This window comes from Manis pentadactyla, chromosome 9 (genome assembly GCF_030020395.1).
Source record: "Manis pentadactyla isolate mManPen7 chromosome 9, mManPen7.hap1, whole genome shotgun sequence".
In the NCBI taxonomy this organism is placed as follows: Eukaryota; Metazoa; Chordata; class Mammalia; order Pholidota; family Manidae; genus Manis; species Manis pentadactyla.
In genome coordinates, this window is record NC_080027.1 from 96,413,838 (window position 1) to 96,435,224 (window position 21,387).

The 21,387-nt window shown below is 45.6% G+C and overlaps 2 protein-coding genes across 3 annotated transcripts in view; both read left to right on the forward strand.

The window, feature by feature from the left end:
- The window catches only part of DESI2 (desumoylating isopeptidase 2), a 65,720-nt gene extending 54,369 nt beyond the window's left edge, over positions 1 to 11,351 (forward strand). For both annotated transcript variants that reach the window (XM_036931419.2, XM_036931437.2), the window contains one exon: positions 1,704 to 11,351. In XM_036931419.2, the coding sequence (XP_036787314.1) occupies positions 1,704 to 1,937 (234 nt within the window). In that variant the 3' untranslated portion in view covers positions 1,938 to 11,351. The remainder of the gene's footprint in view (positions 1 to 1,703) is intronic.
- A 5,074-nt stretch (positions 11,352 to 16,425) lies between these two features.
- LOC130684938 (E3 ubiquitin-protein transferase MAEA-like) lies at positions 16,426 to 21,054 on the forward strand. Its single transcript, XM_057507860.1, has 2 exons — positions 16,426 to 16,757; positions 18,652 to 21,054. The coding sequence occupies exons 1-2, from the start codon at positions 16,426 to 16,428 to the stop codon at positions 18,758 to 18,760; spliced, it is 441 nt and encodes a 146-aa protein (XP_057363843.1). The 3' UTR covers positions 18,761 to 21,054.
- The last annotated feature ends 333 nt before the right edge of the window (positions 21,055 to 21,387 follow it).

Below are 21,387 nucleotides of genomic sequence, written 5' to 3' on the forward strand. Positions count from 1 at the left end.
TAACTCTTGGTAACTAAACTAATTGTCATTATTTTGCAGTGTATATAAATAATTAAATTATGTTGTATACCTAAAACTAATATAATGTTAAATGTCACCTATACCTCACTGAAAATAAATCAGTCAAAATATTTGATGTGTTTAGTTCAGTGCAGTTACTGTTGTCTCCTCTTTGATCAGTGGAAGCCTCATAAGTTTGGCTCCTGAGTCTTCACGTACAACCCAGATAATCTTGGATAGCCTGTTTGTGTTTTGGTATGACAATATTATTCCAGGTTCATCACTTATATTTTCTACCTCAGAGCTGTTTCCTTCTAATAGGAAATACTTACAGACCTTAATCCAGGCATTAGTGTTGCTCATCACTACTGAATCAGTGATAGATTCTAGATTTTTTTCCAGTGAACAAAACTAGGACTTTATAGCTTCATAGTAATAATTCTGCTTCAAATTCAGGTTCAGGGTTTTTACTTGACTTCATCAATAGCATATCCAGATCTTCTCTATCCTAAATAACAAAATCCCAATTCTTAGCAACAACATACTTATTTGTTTTATCTCTTTTTACCTAGATCAGCCTTTTAATAATAATCCCATTTAAAAACAGGCAGAGGGTTTTTCTATCAGTGATGTGATTACTATCAGTGATGTGATTACTACAGTGCTGAAGTGAAGGGTTTGGCAGTTCTGTCTATAGACTTGCTCAGTAGGAATACTAGTCACTTTTTCAGATAATTGGAATAATGTCTGTGTAATTATACCACCAACTCAGTACAGTTATAGTCCTTTGTTTCGCTTACACTTTTCTGGTGGGGGGTGCTTTTTTTGTTTTAATTCTGTGTTGGGAGGATGTATGTATTCAGATAAAAATGATTGGGAGGCAGAGGTGCCGGAAGGACAGTGGCACCCAGTGTTGTCTGCAGAAAGGAGGAGGGTGGTGATAAACAAGTTGGTATTGTGAAAGACCCAGTTTTTACCACTTGAAATAGGGAAAAAGAGGCGGGGCTTGGGAGTCCCAAGGGCAGGATGAAGATGGGGAGTGGGCAAATAGATGCAGCAGCTTGGCAGGAAAGGACTCCTGGTCCAGTTTCCACCTCTGCTTCCCCAGTAGAGTCTTCCCCAGTGAAGCTCAGCCAGGCCTCCACTCCTGTGGTGGGAGTCGCAAAGCCAGGGCCGCATCTGTGGAGATATTTCTTTCATGACCAATAGGAACTCCTTGGAAAAAGTGGGTCAAGGACAAAAATAAAGGGGTAAAGTATGGGCCAGGAAAAATGGAGTGATAGAGACTGGAGGAAAGTAGAAAAGAATCTGAGAAGAATTCAGGTCGAAAATTACCCAAGATTGACCATTTCCTGGAGGGTCTGTTACTCTAATGATATCTCGGATTAACAAGAGTCTTCAGTAGTATTATTCAAAGTACTTTCACAGGAGTGTCAGTATAGTTGCAAAGATCTGAGAAAGGAGCCAGATGGAACCAGCTTGATTGTGCAGACATAAAAAGTAAGCACCTGGACAAGGTTCTTCAGAAAGGCAGGAACGGAGCTGACAGTAGGGACCCTGGGCTCCTGAGGTGGGAGCTGCTTTTTGTCAAAGGCCAGAGTGCAGTGGCCTCTCTGCCCATCAGCCCTCATCCCCTGCCCTTACTCTGGTGTGGACCCAACACCCTTCACTTCTCCTACCTAATACAACACTCTGTCCTCTAGATTCTTTGTGGGAAAGAGATTCCTCGCTGGATCAATCGGCTTGCCTACTTCAGCTCCTGTATACCCTTTCTACAGAGTTGCCTCCCAAAGGAGTGGCTAACCCCCGCGGCCCTGCAGTCCAGCGTCAGCCAGGAGCTCCAGGATGAACTAGAGGAGGCAGAGGACGCAGCCGCGTCTGCTTCCATGGCGAGCACTACAGCAGGCCCCAGACCTGGGCGCCACACTAAGCTATAAGTGTCCAAAGTCACACCTTCAGAACTGTCTCTGCCGGTTGACTATCACTAGAGAAAAGTAAAAGATGAACGTCCTTGGATATTTTGTACGCAAAGATGGCTCTCCCCCACTTCCCAGTTTTTCAGCTCAGGATTATATTTGTAATAAAAAAAATCATGTGGCATAGGAGGGAGGACTTTGTGTGAAGCTGCCCTCTGTTTTTTATCCACTTGTAAATTTGGATTTACTTCTGTTTTATACAAGCTCTGTTAAGTTATGTTTACAGTATTTTGTAAAGCTGTTTACAGATCTTGCATGGAGTCCTGCCACCATGAAGGAAGAAAATCTTCATGTGTTTATATACTTCTGATGGTTGCCAGAGCTCCAGCATAAACAGCAGGCACACAGGAAGGTACTTACAGTCAGCTGCTTAGGAACTGCCTTGTGGATCTGTGTTGGTTTTTGTTCCCATTGTAGCCCTAGATGCAGAGGTGAAGGAGCACAGTCAGCTGGGGGCTTGGACCTTGTCTGTGGGAGAGGTGGCCTCAGCCTAATATTCCTGGCCTCGCTCCACTCTGAAAGCACATCTCCCAAGACTCCCATTCAGTGGTTGCTTTCATCCCAAATATATGTCCACTGAGACAGGGTGGCCATTCTTGTGTCTGTCTGGCTTTGATTCCTCTGATTCTGTAACTAAAATGGTTTTCATTGGAGATATTCTTGCTGGTAACTGATGAATGTTTTGCACACATGTTGGGGTCTCCTTTGATATGAATAAATAGATGCTTCCCCTGAGCATTGTTGATAGGGCAGGAATCTCCAAAGTGGCAGCCTTCTGAGTAGCAGTGTGACTGGACATCTCAGTTGCTGTCAACTATTCAGGCTCTCTTCCCTGCTAGACATTGAAAACCAGAGTCTAAAGTAACACTCTCTGAAAACTTGATTCTGTGATGCCTCCCACATTCATGCACCTTGTCCAGGAGTATGCTGGGGTTTGTTCGTTGTTCTGAGAGTAGATTCCTCTCATAATAGGAAGCCTAGTCTCATTGACTCTTGTGGAAAAATCCTATCTGTGTGTCTTAACAGTTCCTCTTTTTGTTCTCCCAAATGTGTGTCTCTTACATAATATACTCTTAACAGAGGAGTCCTCACCCCAGGGAAGTCCTTGTGGCAAAGAGTATCCATCCTAGTGCACTCTTTTTTTTTTATTAAGGTATTATTGATATACACTCATATGAAGATTTCACATGGCAAAACAATGTGGTTACTACATTTATCCATATTATCAAGGCCCCACCCATACTCCAATGCAGTCACTGTCCTTCAGTGTAGTAAGATGCCACAGATTCACTATTTGCCTTCTCTGTGCTAGTTTTCCCCGTGATCCCCACACCATGTATATAAACATAATAACCCTCAATCCCCATCTCCCTCCCTCCCGACATGCCCTCCCACACCCCACCCCTTTGGTAACTACAAGTCCCTTCTTGGAATCTGTGAGTCTGCTGCTATTTTGTTCCTTCAGTTTTGCTTCGTTGTTATACTCCACAAATGAAGGAAATCATTTGGGACTTGTCTTTCTCTGCCTGGCTTATTTCACTGAGCATAATATCCTTCAGCTCCATCCATGTTGTTGCAAATGATAGGATTTCTTTCTTTCTTATGGCTGAAGAGTATTTTCCATTGTGTATATGTACCACCTCTTTATCCATTCATCTACTGATGGACACTTAGGTTGCTTCCATATCTTGGCTATTGTAAATAGTGCTGCGATAAACATAGGGGTACATATGTCTTTTTGAGTCTCAGAAGTTGTATTCTTTGGGTAAATTCCAAGGAGTGGTATTCCCAGGTCAAATGGTATTTCTATTTTTAGTTTTTTGAGGAACCTCCATACTGCTTTCCACAATGGTTGAACTAGCTTACATTCCCCACCAGCAGTGTAGGAGGGTTCCCCTTTCTCTGCATCCTCGCCAGCCTTTGTTGTTCTTAGTCTTTTCGATGCTGGCCATCCTTACTGGTGTGAGGTGATATCTCATTGTGGTTTTAATTTGCATTTCCCTGATGATTATTGATGTGGAGCATCTTTTCATGTGTCTGTTGGCTATCTGAATTTCTTCCTTGGAGAATTATCTCTTCATATCCCCTGCCCATTTTTTAATTGGGTTATTTGCTTTTTGGGTGTTCAGGCATGTGAGTTCTTTATATATTTTGGATGTTAACCTCTTGTCGGATATGTCATTTACAAATATATTCTTTCATATTGTAGGATGGCTTTTTGTTCTGTTGATGGTGTCCTTTGCTGTACAGAAACTTTTTAGATTGATGTAGTCCCATATGTTCATTTTTGCTTTTGTTTCCCTTGCTCAAGGAGATGCGTTCAGGAAGAAGTTCATGCTTATATTCAGGAGATTTTTGCCTATGTTGTCTTCTAGGACTTTTATGGTTTCATGATTTATATTAAGGTCTTTGATCCATTTCAAGTTTACTATTGTGTATGGGGTTACACAGTGATCCAGTTTCATTCTCTTGAATGTAGCGGTACAGTTTTGCCAGCACCATCTGTTGAAGAGACTGTCATTTCTCCATTGTATGTCCATGGCTCCTTTATCAAATATTAACTGAGCATATATGTTTGGGTTAATGTCTGGAGTCTCTAATCTGTTCCACTCGTCTGTGGCTCTGTTCTTGTGCCAGTACCAAATTGTGCTGATTACTATGGCTTTGTAGTAGAGCTTGAAGTTGGGGAGTGAGATCCCCCCCCACTTTATTCTTCTTTCAGGATTGCTTTGTCTATTCGGGGTCTTTGGTGTTTCCATATGAATTTTTGAACTATTTGTTCCAGTTCGTTGAAGAATGTTGTTGGTAATTTGATAGGGATTGCATCAAATCTGTATATTGCTTTGGGCAGGATGGCCATTTTGACGATATTAATTCTTCCTAGCCAAGAGCATGGGATGAGTTTCCATTTGTTAGTGTCCTCTTTAATTTCTCTTAAGAGTGTCTTATGGTTTTCAGGGTGTAGGTCTTTTACTTCCTTGGTTAGGTTTATTCCTAGGTATTTTATTCTTTTTGATGCAATTATGAATGGAATTGTTTTCCTGATTTCTCTTTCTGCTAGATCATCATTAGTGTATAGGAATGCCATTGTTTTCTGTGTGTTAATTTTGTATCTTGCAACTTTGCTGAATTCAGATATTAGATCTAGTAGTTTTGGAGTGGATTCTTTAGGGTTTTTTATGTACAATATCGTGTCATTTGCAAACAAGAACAGTATAAATAACTTCTTCCTTGCCAATCTGGATGCCTTTTATTTCTTTGTGTTGTCTGATTACTGTAGCTAGGACCTCCAGTACTATGTTGAATAGAAGTGGGGAGACTGGGCATCCTTGTCTGGTTCCCGATCTTAAAGGAAACGCTTTCAGCTTCTCAGTGTTAGGTATAATATTGGCTGTGGGTTTGTCATATATGGCCTTTATTATGTTGAGGTACTTGCCCTCTATACCCATTTTGTTGAGAGTTTTTATCATGAATGAATGTTGAATTTTGTCGGATTCTTTTTCAGCATCCATGGAGATGATCCTGTGGTTTTTGTCCTTCTTTTTGTTGATATAGTGGATGATGATGATGGATTTTCGAATGTTGTACCATCCTTGCATCCCTGGAATGAATCCTACTTGATCATGATGGATGATCTTTTTGATGTATTTTTTAATTTGGTTTGCTAATATTTTGCTATTTTTGCATCTATGTTCATGAGGGATATTGGTCTGTAATTTTCTTTTTTCTGGTGTCTTTGCCTGGTTTGGTATGAGAGTGATGCAGGCCTCATAGAATGAGTTTGGAAGTATCCCTTCTTCTACTCTTTGGAAAACTTTAAGGAGGATGGTTACTAGGTCTTCACTAAATGTTAAAATTCAGCAGTGAAGCCATCTGGTCCAGGACTTTTCTTCTTAGGTAGGTTTTTGATTACCAGTTCAATTTCGTTGTTGGTGATTCGTCTGTTCAGATTTTCTGTTTCTTTCTGGGTCAGCCTTGGAAGGTTGTATTTTTCTAGAAAGTTGTCCATTTCTTCTAGGTTACCCAGTTTGCTAGCATATGCATATAATTTTACATAGTATTCTCTAATAATTTTTTGTATTTCTGTGGTATCCGTCATGATTTTTCCTTTTTCATTTCTGATTCTGTTTGTATATGTAGACTCTCTTTTTCTTGGTAAGTCTGGCTAGGGCTTTATCTATTTTTTTTATTTTCTCAAAGAACTGCTCTTGCTTTCATTGATCCTTTCTGTTTTTTTATTCTACTCAATTTTATTTACTTCTGCTCTAATCTTTATTATATCCCTCCTTCTACTGACTTTGGGCCTCATTTGTTCTTCTTTTTCTAGTTTCCTTAATTGTAAGGGTAGAGTGTTCATATGGGATTCTTCTTCTTTCCTGACGGAGGCCTGTATTGCAATATACTTTCCTCTCAGCACAGCCTTCTCTGCATCCCACTGATTTTGCGGTGTTGAATTATTGTTGTCGTTTTTCTCCATATATTGCTGGATCTCTGTTTTTATTTGGTCATTGATCCATTGGTTATTTAGGAGCATGTTGTAAAGCCTCCATGTGTTTGTGATATTTTTCATTTTCTTTGCGTAATTTATTTCTAGTTTCATACCTTTGTGGTCTGAGAAAGTGGTTGGTACAATTTCAATCTTTTTGAATTTACTGAGGCTTTTTTTGTGGCCTAGTATATATATGATCTATTCTTGAAAATGTTCCGTGTGCACTTGAGAAGAATGTGTATCCTGCTGCTTTGGGTGTAGAGTTCTGTAGATGACTGTTAGGTCCATCTGTTCTAATGTGTTGTTCAGTGCCTCTGTGTCCTTACTTATTTTCTGTGTAGTTGATCTATCCTTCATAGTGAGTGGAGTGTTGAAGTCTCCTAGAATGAATGCATTGCATTCTATTTCCCCTTTTAATTCTGTTAGTATTTGTTTCACATATGTAGGTGCTCCTGTGTTGGGTGCATAGATATTTATAATGGTTATGTCTTCTTGTTGGATTGACCCTTTTGTCATTATGTAATGTCCTTCTTTGTCTCTTGTGACTTTCTTTGTTTTGAAGTCTATTTTGTCTGATACACGTACTGCAACTCCTGCTTTTGTCTCCCTATTAGTTGCATGAAATATCTTTTTCTATCCCATCACTTTTAGTCTGTGTTTGTCTTAGGGTTTAAAGTGAGTCTCTTGTAGGCAGCATATAGATGGGTCTTGCTTTTTTATCCATTCAGTGACTCTATGTCTTTTGACTGGTGCATTCAGTCCATTTACATTTAGGGTGATTATCGATAGTTTTGTACTTATTGCCATTGCAGGCTTTCTATTCATGGTTACCAAAGTTCAAGGTTTACTTAGTATCTAAAAGCCTAGCATAACTCACTTTATGCTATTACAAACACAATGTAAAGTTTCTTTTTTTCTCCTCCTTTTTCTTCCTCCCCCAATCTTTATATATTAGGTGTCATATTCTGTACTCTTTGTCTATCCCTTGATTGACTTTGGGGGTGGTTGATTTAATTTTGCACTTGCTCAGTAATTAACTGTTATACTGTCTATACTGTGGTTTTATTACCTCTGGTGACAGCTATTAACCCTTAGGAACACTTCCATCTATAGCAGTCTCTCCCAAATACACTGTAGAGATGGTTTGTGGGAGGTAAATTCTCCTAGCTTTGGCTTATCTGGAAGTTGTTTAATCCCTCCTCAAATTTAAATGATAATCTTTCCGGATAAAGTAATCTTGATTCCAGGCCCTTCTGCTTCATTGCATTAAGTACATCATGCCACTCCTTTCTGGTATAAGGTTTCTGCTGAGAAGTCTGATGATAGCCTGATGGGCTTTCCTTTGTGTATGGTCTTGTTTCTCTCTCTGGCTGCTTTTAATAGTCTGTCCTTATCCTTGATCTTTGCCATTTTAATTACTATATGCCTTGGTGATGTCTTCCTTGGGTCCCTTATGTTGGGAGATCTGTGCACCTCCATGTCCTGAGAGACCATCTTCTTCCCCAGATTGGGGAAGTTTTCAGCAGTTACCTCCTCAAAGATACTTTCTGCCCCTTTTTCTCTCCTTCCTCTGGTACCCCTATAATGCGAATATTGTTCCGTTTGGATTGGTCACACAGTTCTCTCAATATTCTTTCATTCTTAGAGACCCTTTTTTCTCTCTATGCCTCAGTTTCTTTGTATTCCACTTCTCTAATTTCTATTTCATTTATCGTCTCCACCGTATCTAATCTGCTTTTATATAATACCCTCTATTGTGCTCTTCAACGATTGGATCTCTGACCTGAATTCATTCCTGAGTTCTTGAATATTTTTCTGTTCCTCCATGAGCATGTTAATGATTTTTATTTTGAAATCCTTTTCAGGATGATTCATGAGGTGGATGTCATTTGAATCTTTCTCAGGAGTTGTATTAATGCTTTGAACCATGTTCCTTTGGCGTTTCATATTTGTATATGGCGCCCTCTAGTGCCCAGAAGCTCTACTCTCTGGAGCTGCTCAGCCCCTAAAGCAATGTCAGGGGTCACAGGGGAGCGGTATTGGTGCCTGGAGGGAGGAAACAGCTGTTTCTTGCCTCCCGGCTGCTATGCCTGCCTCCAGTGCCTGAACCAGTGGGCTGAGCACACAGGAATAAGCCTCTATGCTTTGCATTTGTATTTGCTGTAAACGGGGCTTCCCTCTGTCTGGCCTAACGCCAGGGCAGGGTTTGCCAATTTGCAAGCCAGGTGGAGCTGGCTGCAAGAAAGGCTCGGTAGGCTGCATATCACTGAGGGGGTCCTTCGAGCTGTGTAGCCAGCCTGGGCACTAGAGCGCCTGAAGATCGAGGAAGTTCCCAGCATTCTGGGCAGAGTACACCCAGACAATTTTTTCTACCTGTCCTTTCTCCTGAGCAGTAAGCTGTGTGCAATCCTTGCCCCTTTAGCAGCCCTATTGCTCTTAGGGAGTCTCTCAGACTGTCCGCCTTTCTTTTGTCCCAGAGCAGCCGGATATGGATCCCTGCTTTCCACAAGCAGCTGGAATCTCAGTCTCTCCAGGAGTTCTGCCTGTCTTAGCTTTCCAACCCCCTAATCATAAGAGTATCATGAAAGCACCATGAAATGTACATTTGTGCTCCCAGAGCAGATCTCTGGAGTTAGGTGTTAAGCAGTCCCTGGCCTCTACTCCCTCGCTACTCTGTTTCTCTTCCTCCCTGCCAGGCCATGGCTTTGGTACATTACCCTGTTCCGTGAGGTTTATTTTTTTTCCAGGTGTATGCAGTTTGGTGCAGTCCTCTTTCCTGTTGCTCTTTCAGGATTAGTCGTATTAATTATATTTTCGTATTATACACAGTTTTAGGAGGAAGCCTCTGTCTCACCTCTCACACTGACATAGTTAATCCTCTCTCCAGGTATTAGCTTTTAAAGCAAAGAGGATATTGCCATCCCAGTCACTCTTAATTTGACCCGTGGATGTAACAGCTAAGTCACTACATGTCAAATTCAATTTTTCTGCCTTAAGAATGAATGTCCTACATAAAATATTGGATGCAGTGTATAAATTATCCAAGGCAGTAACTTCAGCTTTATATATATTGTTTTAAAGTCATCTACTTTTATTTAAACTTGTAGGTTGGATTGTTTGCTATTGCTATTTATAAAGATACATATCTTTCAGTAAACTACATTTGTAACTTTTCCATAAGCTGATTTTGATTCATCTTATCAACTTAAGCACACCCTGTTCATAGGGAAAATAAACCTTGGATTATAGCTTTGACCTGAGGAAAACGAAGCCACTTAACCTAATTTATGCTTTTGACTGTACTGTTTCTGGAGAGGAAAGCCACTACAATAGTCTCAGTTCTTTAGGGTGCAGAACACTTGTTTTAAGAAGCATAACAGAAGAAAAGAATATATGATTTCTATGGAAAGTTGACTTGGTTCAGGTCAAAAAATAAGATTTAGAATAAAACACTAAGATTCCAGCAGAGAATTTCAAAGAAGGCTCATCACCAAAACCCAAGTTAGTGAAAAGTTAGTGATACAGTTTGCTTGGTATTTTTTAAAATGTGGATTACAGTTTTCTTATCCATTCACATATATGCGATTTAAATCTGCTCCTGACACACATGAAGGAGTGGCCATCAGTTAGGCACTTCTTGGTGAAAAGCCAGGAACATCCCATCTGTGCTTATCCAGATTCTACACCTCAGCACACATGATTTTGTTGTTGTTTTGTTGTATTTACTTTCATCAGCATTTGAGGTTTAAAAACAGGGTAAAGGGTCCTAGTCAAGTAAATAGTGGCCTAAGGCCAATTATCATACTAAGAATCAGATAAAATTCTGGACATGAGATACCTTATAATCTAATTGATTGAGAATTAAATGTCTTTACTTTAGAAAATCTCATTTAAGTCAGTTCCTTTTCTGCAGTTCAAAATACAGAATGGATTTAATTAACTAGCATTTAACCAGCTTTTCCTTGCCCTTGAAGGAAAAAATTATTTTTCTCTCAACCTGATCTCTGTTAAGAAAAATCCTCTATCAAAAATCCAGTCATTAAGACACACGTGATTGATGGAATCAGATTGTCTTCGTGGTCATAACCAAGTGAAACGTTTCTTGTGGCAGGTGAGACAGTAATACAGCATTAGAGAGGATCAGAAGCTGCTGGTTTCTATTGTTGGTTTTCAATGTTCTTGGGGATTTTTGTTTTCAGCCCTAAGACGGCATCAGCTTTGGAAAGCGTGGCCTATAGAATTGTAGAAAGCAGTGATGGGATGTAAGGAGAGCCTCCACTTGATGCCTGAGATCCAGCCAACTATTGCTCTGACCCACAGAAATAGCGCCAGCTACCTTCACCAGCATTTGTACAGAGCAGGGAATTCTGGTTTTAACCCATCATTAGCAATGTGCATTTGAGGAAATTCAACCCTACAGACAGCTGCAGGACTCCAGATCCATGGCTTCTTTCCATCTCAAAACGGGTAGAAACACATTCTCTGCTCCAGGGTTCTAGTCCATGTGTCTTATGGCTCCATTTCTGTGAGATACTCTGTCATTTTGACAGTCTCTTTCAGTGACTTGGGTTTTGTTCAGCAGGCTGGCTGTGCTAGCATCATATCGTCCCCTTCTCCGGTGTGGTTTTAGAGCATAGCTCAATTAGACTTGCGTTGTCTGCTCAGTCAGTACACATCTTCACTGTTTGAAAGGTGTCACGGCTGTCAGAGAATCTCCATGAACCTGAAGATATTTCTTGTGAAGTTGAATGCAAATGTACTGTCATTCATAGGGTTTATATAAAAAATACCAGGAATCTTCACTTTTGCTACCTTGATAAAGCATTGGGCTATCATGTTAACAACATTGAAATACATCATTTATTAAAAAATACTTTTATAAGAAATGTTTTATAGTGCTTTCTGACCTCCAGGAAAGTACAGTTGTTAATGTATTTGTGTTTGGGGGTGGGAGGTTATTTTTAAAACCCAAGAATCCCATCTGCTCTGCAGAGACATGGCAGTCCCTCCATCATGTATTGCTTTTGTGTTCACATGGACAGTTACTTGCATGAATTCCTCTGGAGCTCAGGTTCATAGGCCAGCTCCTTAGCTGCCAAGGAGAGCATTAGCACACCCCTCACAGGCCGAGGGTGGCAGCCTGGCCTCTGGTGAATGAAGGCAAAACTGAGAAGGGAGGAAGCGTTCCCCAGGCATGCAGCGAACAGACCCATAAGAGGAATGCCCTGCTGTGCATCCGGCACCCCATCTCAGAGCGTCAGGAGCAGGAGCCTAGGTTAAGGTTCACTTGGTATGGACCCGCTCTCTGTTGCCCCTCCTCCACTGGCCTTGTACCTAGCCGAGTAACATTTCCCTTGACTAATTCAGAACCTCTTGAATTAAGAGTTAATGTAATTTACTGTTAAATAAGTAATGGCGGTCTTGTGATCTCTCAGTGCCTGTTAACTCTAAGTGGGAATGGTGTATCAGCCATTTGTTCTCACCTAAAGGACAGGAACCAAAGGGAACTCCCCCCACCCCAGTCCAAATAGGTTCCTAATAGAATATAACAAGTTGGTCCCAGACTCAGATCTGGTAAAGCAACTGGTCTTGCCTGTAGAAAGGATGCCAAATACACTGGAAAGCAAGAGTTTTCTCCACATTATGGTCTGCTCCTAAAGTTGTCCTTATCACCCAGACATTGGCCTTGTTCTAAGTTTGCAGAAGTCTGTGGTAACAAATTAATGATTCCTGCTATATTTTCTAAGAGGTAAATTAGAAAGAGGCAGCTGATTATTTATTTCCTCATGAATTCTGAGCCCAGAGTACTGCTGAGACCTCTCAAACGTCCCTCTGGTTCTTTACCCCAAAAGGAAAACCCTCCCAAAGAGTATCATACCTTGGCCCTACACTGGGAAATGTGAATAGTTTCCTTCTTATTAAAACCAAGGGAAAAGCTAATAGGAGTTGGGGGCTGCCTCTCAACTTGGTCAGGGAGGCAGCCACCTCCAGAGACTGGACGGTGCAGTGCACCTGGACTCTGCAGCCTGCCCTAATTTGGGAGGGCTCGGGCGCCCGTCAGGATTGCACCTCGTCCATCTGCCATGAGCTTCTTCACTTGGAAACAGTTGCCTGGTTCTACCAAATGCTCCTGGGCACTTAGTGGGCCTCCTTTAGGGGAAACATTGGCTGCCAGCCTGTTTGCTTCACATTCCAAGTCCCAGTGATGGATGGGACCTGGTGCCTGGGCAACCTGAAGCAGCTGTGAAGAGGAGCCACATACTTCAGTGAACTGTCCTTACAGGCTTGCAAGTAAGTGCCCTCAGGAACAAGGTAACCTGTCTCAGCCAAGATGGAGAGGGGGTCAGACCTGCTCAACCCCCCTTCAGAGGGGAGAGTGGCTGAAAATGGAGGCAGTGCGGAGTGAATGGTGAAAGCACCAAGCATCTCATCACCACTGGTCTTTCTGCTGACCTGCCAGTCCAGGCACCACCCAGAGTGGACTGCGCAGGACAAAAGTGCTCCAGTGCTCCTACACTTGGGCAGTCACAAGGGTTCCAGCTCCCCGTGTCAGGAACCAGCACAAAGACCAGTGTATCTATTTTCTGTCATCCACACCCTCTTATTTCCTCATCTACAAACCCACCTGGATTTGTATCCTGAGTCCCTGTCCCTGTGACCATGGGAAAGGCCCCTATGAAAGTCAGCGCCTCCCTGCTCACTGGATCCTGCCTTAGCCCATCTTGCACAGACTGGCTCCACTGTTGTTCCCTCTGCCTTGTAACTACCATCTCCCTGTCTCCACTGCATCATTCCCGTGAACATGAAATGTGTTTCACAGCATCTCAGCTAACAAACAAGCAGGCCCTGCCCTACACCCCCTGGCCCATGACCAAAGTCCGTGCACCTTCCTCCCATTCCCTCTTCTAAATGACTTCTTTGTTGTGAAACACGTGAAAGAATATATAGGGTGTATATGGACAGTTTGAAAATTAGAACACCTCCCTGTACCCACCACCCAGCTTCACAAATAGAACATGAGCAGGACCCAGGCTGTCCTCAACTCTGGGTTAACCATTCCTTTGCTTCTCTCTATGGTTGTAACACCCACAGGTGCAGCCCTGGCAATATGTTACTTGTTTTTACCTATTTTAAAACTTGACAGAAATGGAATCACATTGTGTTCTCCTGTGATATTTTAAATTCTGCACTTATAAAATTCATGCCACTTAGGTGTGTAGTTATAGCTCATTCATCTTCACTGCTGTATAGTATAAATATACCACAATGTTACTTATCTATTCTACTTTTAATGGACATTTGGGCTGTTTCCAGTTTATTGCTATTGTGAGCAATACTTCTGTGAATAATACAATGCATAGTTCCTGCTGCAGATGTAAGGATTTCTCTGGGAGTGGAATTACAAGGTTGTAGGAAGTGTGCACATTCGACTTTATTAATGTGGAAAAAATAATGTACTCTTCTTAGACTTTTATTTTAAAAATCCTAGTCAGCCCTCTCTCCTTGTGCTAATCAAATACAGCTCCACAGGCCGGTTATTTTCTTACACTGTCATATAATGAAATTTCAGAGCCTGCCCTTGAAAAATAATTCTTCATTATTAACCAAAGGAGTCCAGTTGATGAGAACTGTGCTCCACTCCCAAACTGCCACTGGGAAAGACACCAGTTGACATCACAGAAGTAGTTCAGAGAATTTGGTTGGTCCAGTTAAGAACTTTCAACAGATTGTCTTTTTTGTAAAGTGGACAGTTATGAATATTCATAACTATTTGCAACTCTGCACAGCAGAATCTTGTTAGACTCCTGTGACTAGAAATTGTTGCCCTGTCCTGTGAAAATAACCTCCAGAAGAAATCTGTATTTGGTTGCTTGTCTAACTTGAAAATTCACTGACTTGATTATACTGTTGTAAATGACATCTCAGTATTCCTAAAGGCTGTAGATACTTGAGAATCCTTCTCTCACAGATCAGAAGAGGATCATGGCACATTTCTCCCATGTGCATGATGAAAACATCAAAGCTGCTGCTAGATTTAATAAATCGTCTAAAAGTCCATGTATCAATTTGCCAGGGGATCGTGTTCACAGCTGGCCATCTGCTAGTAGCTGCTCCATTCCCTGTGCACCACAGATGCCTGGGACAGGCCTGGGGAGGTTACGGACAGCAGATGCCGCTGAGGACTCCTGACACCTCCTTTCTGTGCTGGCAGTTTGCAGGTATGTCAGTGTCTCAGGTATTGTGTATGTCGTGCCACGTTGAGGGCAGCCCATTGCTGCTTCCATTGCAAAGATGCCCCATCTCAGTCACACCAGACCATGGCATGGCTGTAGCAAAGACTGAGTGTACTTGATGCCCTCCAGAAAGCCTGTCTCATGGCGGGGCAGCCCTGATGGAGTCCAGGGCGGGAGGCAGGCTGGGCAGAGGTGAGGGTGCTCCAGAGCATTGCCCTGGGGGGTTTCGTCCTGTCTGCACTTTGCCTGCTTTCGGTCATTGACCACATTTGTTAGAACCTGCTGTGTGCCCAGCACTGTTAGGTGCCATCTCTAAGCGGGGTGTGTTTGGTGGTGGGTGTGGGAAGAAGCAAGAAGCCTCCCACTGTGTACAGGGAGCACTGACCTCAGGAGGAGGGCAGGTGGGGGAGCCAGCGACGTGGCCCCAACAGGCCTGCACGTGTCACCCAGGAGTCGTGGCAGGTGCCCATTGCTCACCCGGGGTCCACAGGTGGCTCTGAACCCCAGAACAGGCCCCCTGGGCCTGGCTGTCTCCTGCTGCTTGCTGTGCCAGTGCCTGAGCTGTGTTGTGATCCGAGAGCTCCCTGCCCTCCTTACACAGGGTGAGACTTTGCTCATCAGCAAGCAGAGTCCCGGGGACGGCTGCGCTGACCATGCCCTCTGCCCCTGGCACACAAGGCTCATCTGATGGCATTCTGCCTGCCACCCTGAGGTGTGGACAGGGACGTCTACTTCTGCTGCCGTGTCCCTGGGGACGCTGAGCAGGAGTGGCAGCAAGGGGTGAGGACGTGCTGGCCTTGCTGGGTCTTTGGGGAGGAGCCATGTGTGGTCCCCCCTTGGCTGTGGCCCTGGGTCTGAGCTCTCCAGAAGCCCAGGTGTCAAGCCAGCCCTGGACCTCTTCTCTGCCAGGCTTAGTGCCTGGAGCACAGTTGGTGCCTCACAAGTGGTGGTGGAGCTGGCAGGGCACCCTTGGGGTGGGACCTTCCCTACAGCCAGGCACAGCTGCAGACAGGGTATTTGCATGGGCCTGGGTAGAGTAGTGGCCACAGACTTTTGCACGGGCCTGCTGGCCACCCACATAGCATGCTGCTGAGCATCTAACAATGGGAAGCTCTTGTCTTCAGTGGGTGTCCCCAGCATGCCCAAGGGTGCAGTGCTGGGTCCACAGCCTGGTCACATAGTGATGAGCACTGGGGGGGCACAGGGAGGGCTGGGAGGCATGTCATGTGCTGCTGTGCACACTCTACCACATCTGTGCTCTTCCATGTCTGCTCTCTGCCACATCTGTGCTTTGCCATGCATGCTCTGCCATGTCCACTGTCTGCCATATCTGCTCTATGCCACACGTTCTCTGGGAGGCAGAGTGGGAGTGGAGCCCTCTAGTTACCCTTGGTCTGTGTTTTTCATGCATTCTGTAGGAAGGTTATTTTTATAGCTGGAGGAAAAGTGTTCTTTCATTGAGATGAGTTAGATGTACATTATAATTTCCAGCATGTGATGCCCGCACTTTATTTAACCTTAAACCGTGTGTGCCTGCATGTCCTCCCACCCTAGCTGCACCCACAGTCTCAGCATAGTTCATCCTGGGTCTTTCTGACTGACTGATTAAAGCCCTTGGCACTACTCCCCTTTTGCTCATTTCCTTACCTGTTTATTACTCTAGGTGACTGGTGACAGTTTTCTCAGGGAGCACCAACAGTTTTGTGGAAAGAACGGAGGCTGCACTATGCCTGTAGATGTAGAGACAGGATGCTTCTCAGCGCTCGCTTCCTCAGCCAGGAGCAGGACTGACCCTTCATCGGTGCAGGTCCTTGTAGGACTGGGGCTCAAACAGCAGTGGGATGGTGGCCCCTCAGCAGCTTTCTCTCTCCTCCAGGTGCCCTATGAAACACCGAATAAGTGCTTTCGAGCTGCTCAGAAGAACATCAACTGTGAGACAAGCCACGTCATCATGGTGGTGGCCGAGCTGGAGAAGACCTTAAGCGGCTGCCCTACCGTGGACTCTGTGGTCAGCCTTCTGATGGCATGGTGGAAAAGCTTAGCATCCTCAAGCAGAAGGTCAGTCTGCATCCCACCATCCTGCCTGCCCTGCCCCCAGGCCCCGCCCCACCCACCCATACTTCAGGAATAGGGCCGCCCTCTGGGTGTGGGCACCAGAGGCCAGGTGGTACAAGGTAGGGCTGTCACTGCAGCAGCAGGGAGCCTGGGAGGGCATCTCCCTCCACGTGGCTGTGCTCTGGAGCCTCTGTCGGGCTGGCAGGCAGCTTACAATCCCATGTTCCTGTTCCTGTAGGCCCAGAGTGTCCAGCCCAGACAGAAGGCCAGGAAAGGTAGCAGATTTATTATTTTTAGAATTTCACCTCCAAACGGCCATAGGGTTTCTCGTTCCTGGAAAAAATAGGATAGTTTGGACTAATATGCCCACTGAGAACAACCCCAAGATTGTGATAGACATTTTAAAACATCTTAGTTATGTACAGAAGGGCTCAGACAGAAAGGTGACTGCAGCCCTGGGGTGCTGGCTACATAACGTGAGCCCCTCTGAGGCCTTGGTGGACTAGGACCCAGGCCAGCAGAGGGGCCTGATGGTTACCCTAGAGGCCTGCACCCAATGGAGGGTCCCAGGAGCAGACTCACCCTTTCAAAGCATTGAAGCCCAGGTCAGGACCCTGGGCAACAGGGGCCCCTCACCTTCAGGTCTAAGTGGTGCTGGTGGTGCACAGGCACCAGGCCGAGTAAATGCAGTTCTTGCATGCAGAAGACACCAGTTATTCGGGTACAGTCAGCAAAGAGGTAAGCAGGCACAGAAGATGTGGCAGAGACAGTAGGAAGAGATGTGCGCAGACCACAGGGTCAGCAGCTGTCGGGTACCGTGGTTACCACATTTTAAGATGAAAATACCTGCAGGGCAGAAAGTATAAAAAGGGACTTGAGTTTTAAAAGAACCAAATAAAACTCTAACATAGAAAACACAGTAACTGAAATGAAAAACTTAGATGTTTGTTATAACACATTTTAACACTTAATAATTAGACGAAACTAGAGGCAATTAGTGAGCTAGAAGTAAGCTGGAGAACATGGAACATAACACAGATGAGGCAGGGCACATAGCAGGGGGGTGGCAGGGTGAGGCAAGGCACATGGGGGTGGGAGGCTTCCAAGCCAGCAATGGCTTGGCTGAATTGGCCAAGGGTCCACAGAAGAGACAGGTGCAGGGCAGAGATTCTCAGAACTGATGGAAGTCTCCAGTTCAGAATCCTAAATGAGATAAGTAAAAATAAACCCATGTAGGGTTTTCACGTAGTGAAACTAAAGAGAAGAGAAAGAAAAAAACCTTTAAAGCAGCGAGAGGGAAAAATACCAATTCTAAAGGAACATCAGGTATCCTGACAGCTGGCTTGACAGCAATTGGAAGGGAAGAAATAGTGGAGTGTGCTGAGAGAGTGCCAGCCGCAAGGCTTGACCTGTGCCGTCCAGGCCACAGCCACATGTGACCCATGGCACCGAGTGGAACTGCAGGGCTCAGTCCCTCATTGGCTGAGCCACACTGAAGGTGACCGACAGCCGCTGTCCTGGGCAGTGTGGGGAGGAGCATTTCCATCTGTTTATTGTGAGCAACGTTGACTTTAAGGAAGGGGGAAAAAGAGAGTGCCTTTGTAATGATAAATGGTTCAGTTAACCAGGAAGGTAAAACCTTTAAAATTACACATTTGGCAGCCCCAGAATATGTAGAGCAGAGGCAGTGTTGCTGAAGGAGGTATAGGCCCTAGAGCCGGGTGGTGGTACCTCCAGTAGGGCAGGTCGGACATGCCTCCCCAGCACACGCCTGCCACACTGTCCAGGGACGGCCTGGCATCCTCGCCCTTCCCTTGCCTCCTTTCTGCAGGCATGGGCGTGGGCGTGGGCAGCCTGCTCCCAACCCCATCCTGAGCGTGTGTGCTGCATGTCCCAGGCAGTGGAGTCCATCCAGGCTGAGGACAAGAGTGCCAAGCTGTACAAGCGCAGGATCGAGCACCTCAGGGAGCACAGCAGCAACCAGCCTGTGGCAGCCGGCATATTAAAGAAGAAGCACATGGACCACCTAATGGTGGAGCAGCGGCTGTGGTGCGGTTATTACAACACGACCGTGAGGCTGGCTCAGCAAAGCAACATCAAGGTGTGCCTGTGCTGCTGGGGCAGGAGTTCTGACCATGGACAGTCCCAAGACCCTGTGTGCACACACGCTCTGGGTGTGCCATGTGCATGCCTCATGCACCAGCATCTAAACGAGAGGAAAGATGTTTATCTCCCAGTCACTCCTAATCATCTAGCTGGGTACACAATTCTGGCTACATGATCTTTTCCCTCAGCAGTTGAAAACATTGCTCCCTTGCTGTATTCAGTGTTGCTAAGGAGAAGTCTGCTATCAATGGGATTACTTCTCCTTTGTGGGCAACATAGCATTGATCTCTAATGGCTTTTTAGATTGAATATATAGCCTTAATTCACTCATTAAAAAATGTTATTGGGATCTACTCTATGCCAGGACTGTTCCAGGTGCTGGGCAGAAAGCCATGAACAGGGAAGACAGAGCCTTACTTGTGGAATTCACAAGCCATGGGGCATAAGCAAGTAAGCCAAACCATAACCCATATAATGCCAGGCAGTGACAACTACCATAAAGAAAAGACAGTAGGGAGGGAGCCAGAAAGAGACCAGGAAGATGCAGGACAAGGGGAGCCCTGGATGAACTGGGTGAAGGGAGCAGTAGAGCCTTGCAGAGCTGGTGAAGCCTCTTGAGGGAGCTCATGGCACCATACTGGGTGGGGACTCATCCCTGCCCTTTTACGTCTATTTGATTTTTCCTGCATCAAATAGTCCAAGGGCCCTTTCGACCTGCTGACCTGGGCTGGGACTCTCAGAGGATCTCGTTCCTTTGGGTCCTGCCCCTCCCTGTGGCCCAGCCTTGTGCAGCAGGCCTGGTGTGTGCACGCTGGAGCCACTTCGATTTGTCTCTCTTACTTTCTGCGTCCTTATCCTCATGTACTGGGTTCTAGAGACATTTCTTAGCATGATTGTCCAGCTCACTACTCTCCCAATCAGCCCAGCTCACTTAAAAAATAATTTCCATAGACAATGGATTCCTCACCATGCCAACCTGCCCTTGTCTTGCAGACATAAATCTTCCGACTTACACAGCACTGGGGTGTGAGGTAAGGTGGGGTGTAGGGTAGCAACCTGAACACTGGTCCTCATGGCATGGACGCTCCCAGGACCCTGAGAGTCCCTAGCTGCTGCCTTCTTACCGTCTCTCCGACTCCAGCTTCCGCCAGCCCACTTGAAGAAAGACCCCTTCATTGCCAATCTTGGCTGGGGAAGGGAGCACAGGGGTCAGCTGGCCTGGCTTCCGGTTGATAGTCCTGCCACTCCTTGGGCCCTTCCTACTCCAGGTCCCACCTGCACCACCAGCACAGATGCCCCTGAGGCAACCCCCTGTCGCGGCAGCCTGCTCATGCACATGGCCTTGTGTTCCTCAGCTGTTCCCCTCTGCAGCCCTTGTTGGTGTCCTCAGATTCCTTGGAGCTGGTGCTACCCAGAAAGCGGCCCACCTTTTTTTCTACTGCAGTCCATTCACAGGGGGCCCAGACAGGCCCAGGAGCATGGGGTTGAGGACACAGTGGTGCTGACCAGGGGAGGACTAACTTACAGATCTTGGTAGATGGCAGGTCAGATCCTGGCCAAAATGCAAGAGAGTGAAGGGGGCCTCCCAAACCTCTGTGTGCCATTAAGGTTGCGATGGTGGGAAGGGAAGGGGGTAGGCAGAAGCCCTGTCCAAACAAAATGGGCTCTCATCCTCAAACAAGAACTGTGGGGAAGCAAAGCGTGCCAGTGGCCTGCAGCAGTGACCCCTGGGTCCGAGCAGGAGGCAGAGAGCCGTGGGTCCTCTGATGCCTGGCAGAGAAGTGAACCCCTAGACTCAGGAGGGGCATGCCCCCAGCCCAGCCCTTCAATCCTTATTGTCCTGTTTCATTCTCCAGCTGTTAAGCAAGGTAATATGAGACTTCTCTGCCGTGGTCAGCACCAGTCTGACCAAGAAGGATGCTCACAGCACAGAGGGTGCTGATGCCAAGGTCTGAGGAAAGGTCCCGAAGGGGTATGGCCACTGGCGAGAAGTGCGGCTCCCACAGAAGGCGTCATCCCTGCGCGGACCTCAGGGGCGGCTGGGGACGTGACCAGCTCTGGAGGCTACCTTCCACAGAGAAGCCAATGTTGTGAGCCTCTCCCACTACAGCCCACATCCAAGTGAGACCCCTGGCGTGCTCTCTCGTCCACACGCTCCCCCGCTGCACCAGGAAGACTTTATAGCTGTCACTTCCCATCTCTGCTGCCAGCCCCTAGGTTTCACTGTCAATGTCCCAATTTCCTTCCCAGATGATTTTTAGGTGTGTTTTGGCAGCACGTTTGTACCCATCTCCTTAGGAGCTCTCTGTACATTCCTGCCACCAGGAGGCCCTGCAGCACGGACTCCAGGGCCAAGGCCAGGGTTAGTTCTAAAGCCTCACTCACCAGTTGGGTGCCTCGGGCATCCATGCCATGAGGGCCAGGTGATGAGAAGGGGCTCACCGTCTCTTCCTGCTTTTCCTCAGTGAGGAAATGGAGGCAGCTTCCTCCGTGGGAGCCGGAAATAAGGTGACTGGTGTAAAGGAGA

What these genes read in the sequence shown, in the direction of transcription:
- LOC130684938 (XM_057507860.1), top strand. Translation starts at nt 16,426, where the DNA reads ATGCCTGTAGATGTAGAGACAGGATGCTTCTCAGCGCTCGCTTCCTCA. An exon ending in TTAGCATCCTCAAGCAGAAG is followed by an intron (nt 16,758 to 18,651) that starts GTCAGTCTGCAT and finishes TGCATGTCCCAG; the next exon opens with GCAGTGGAGTCCATCCAGGC.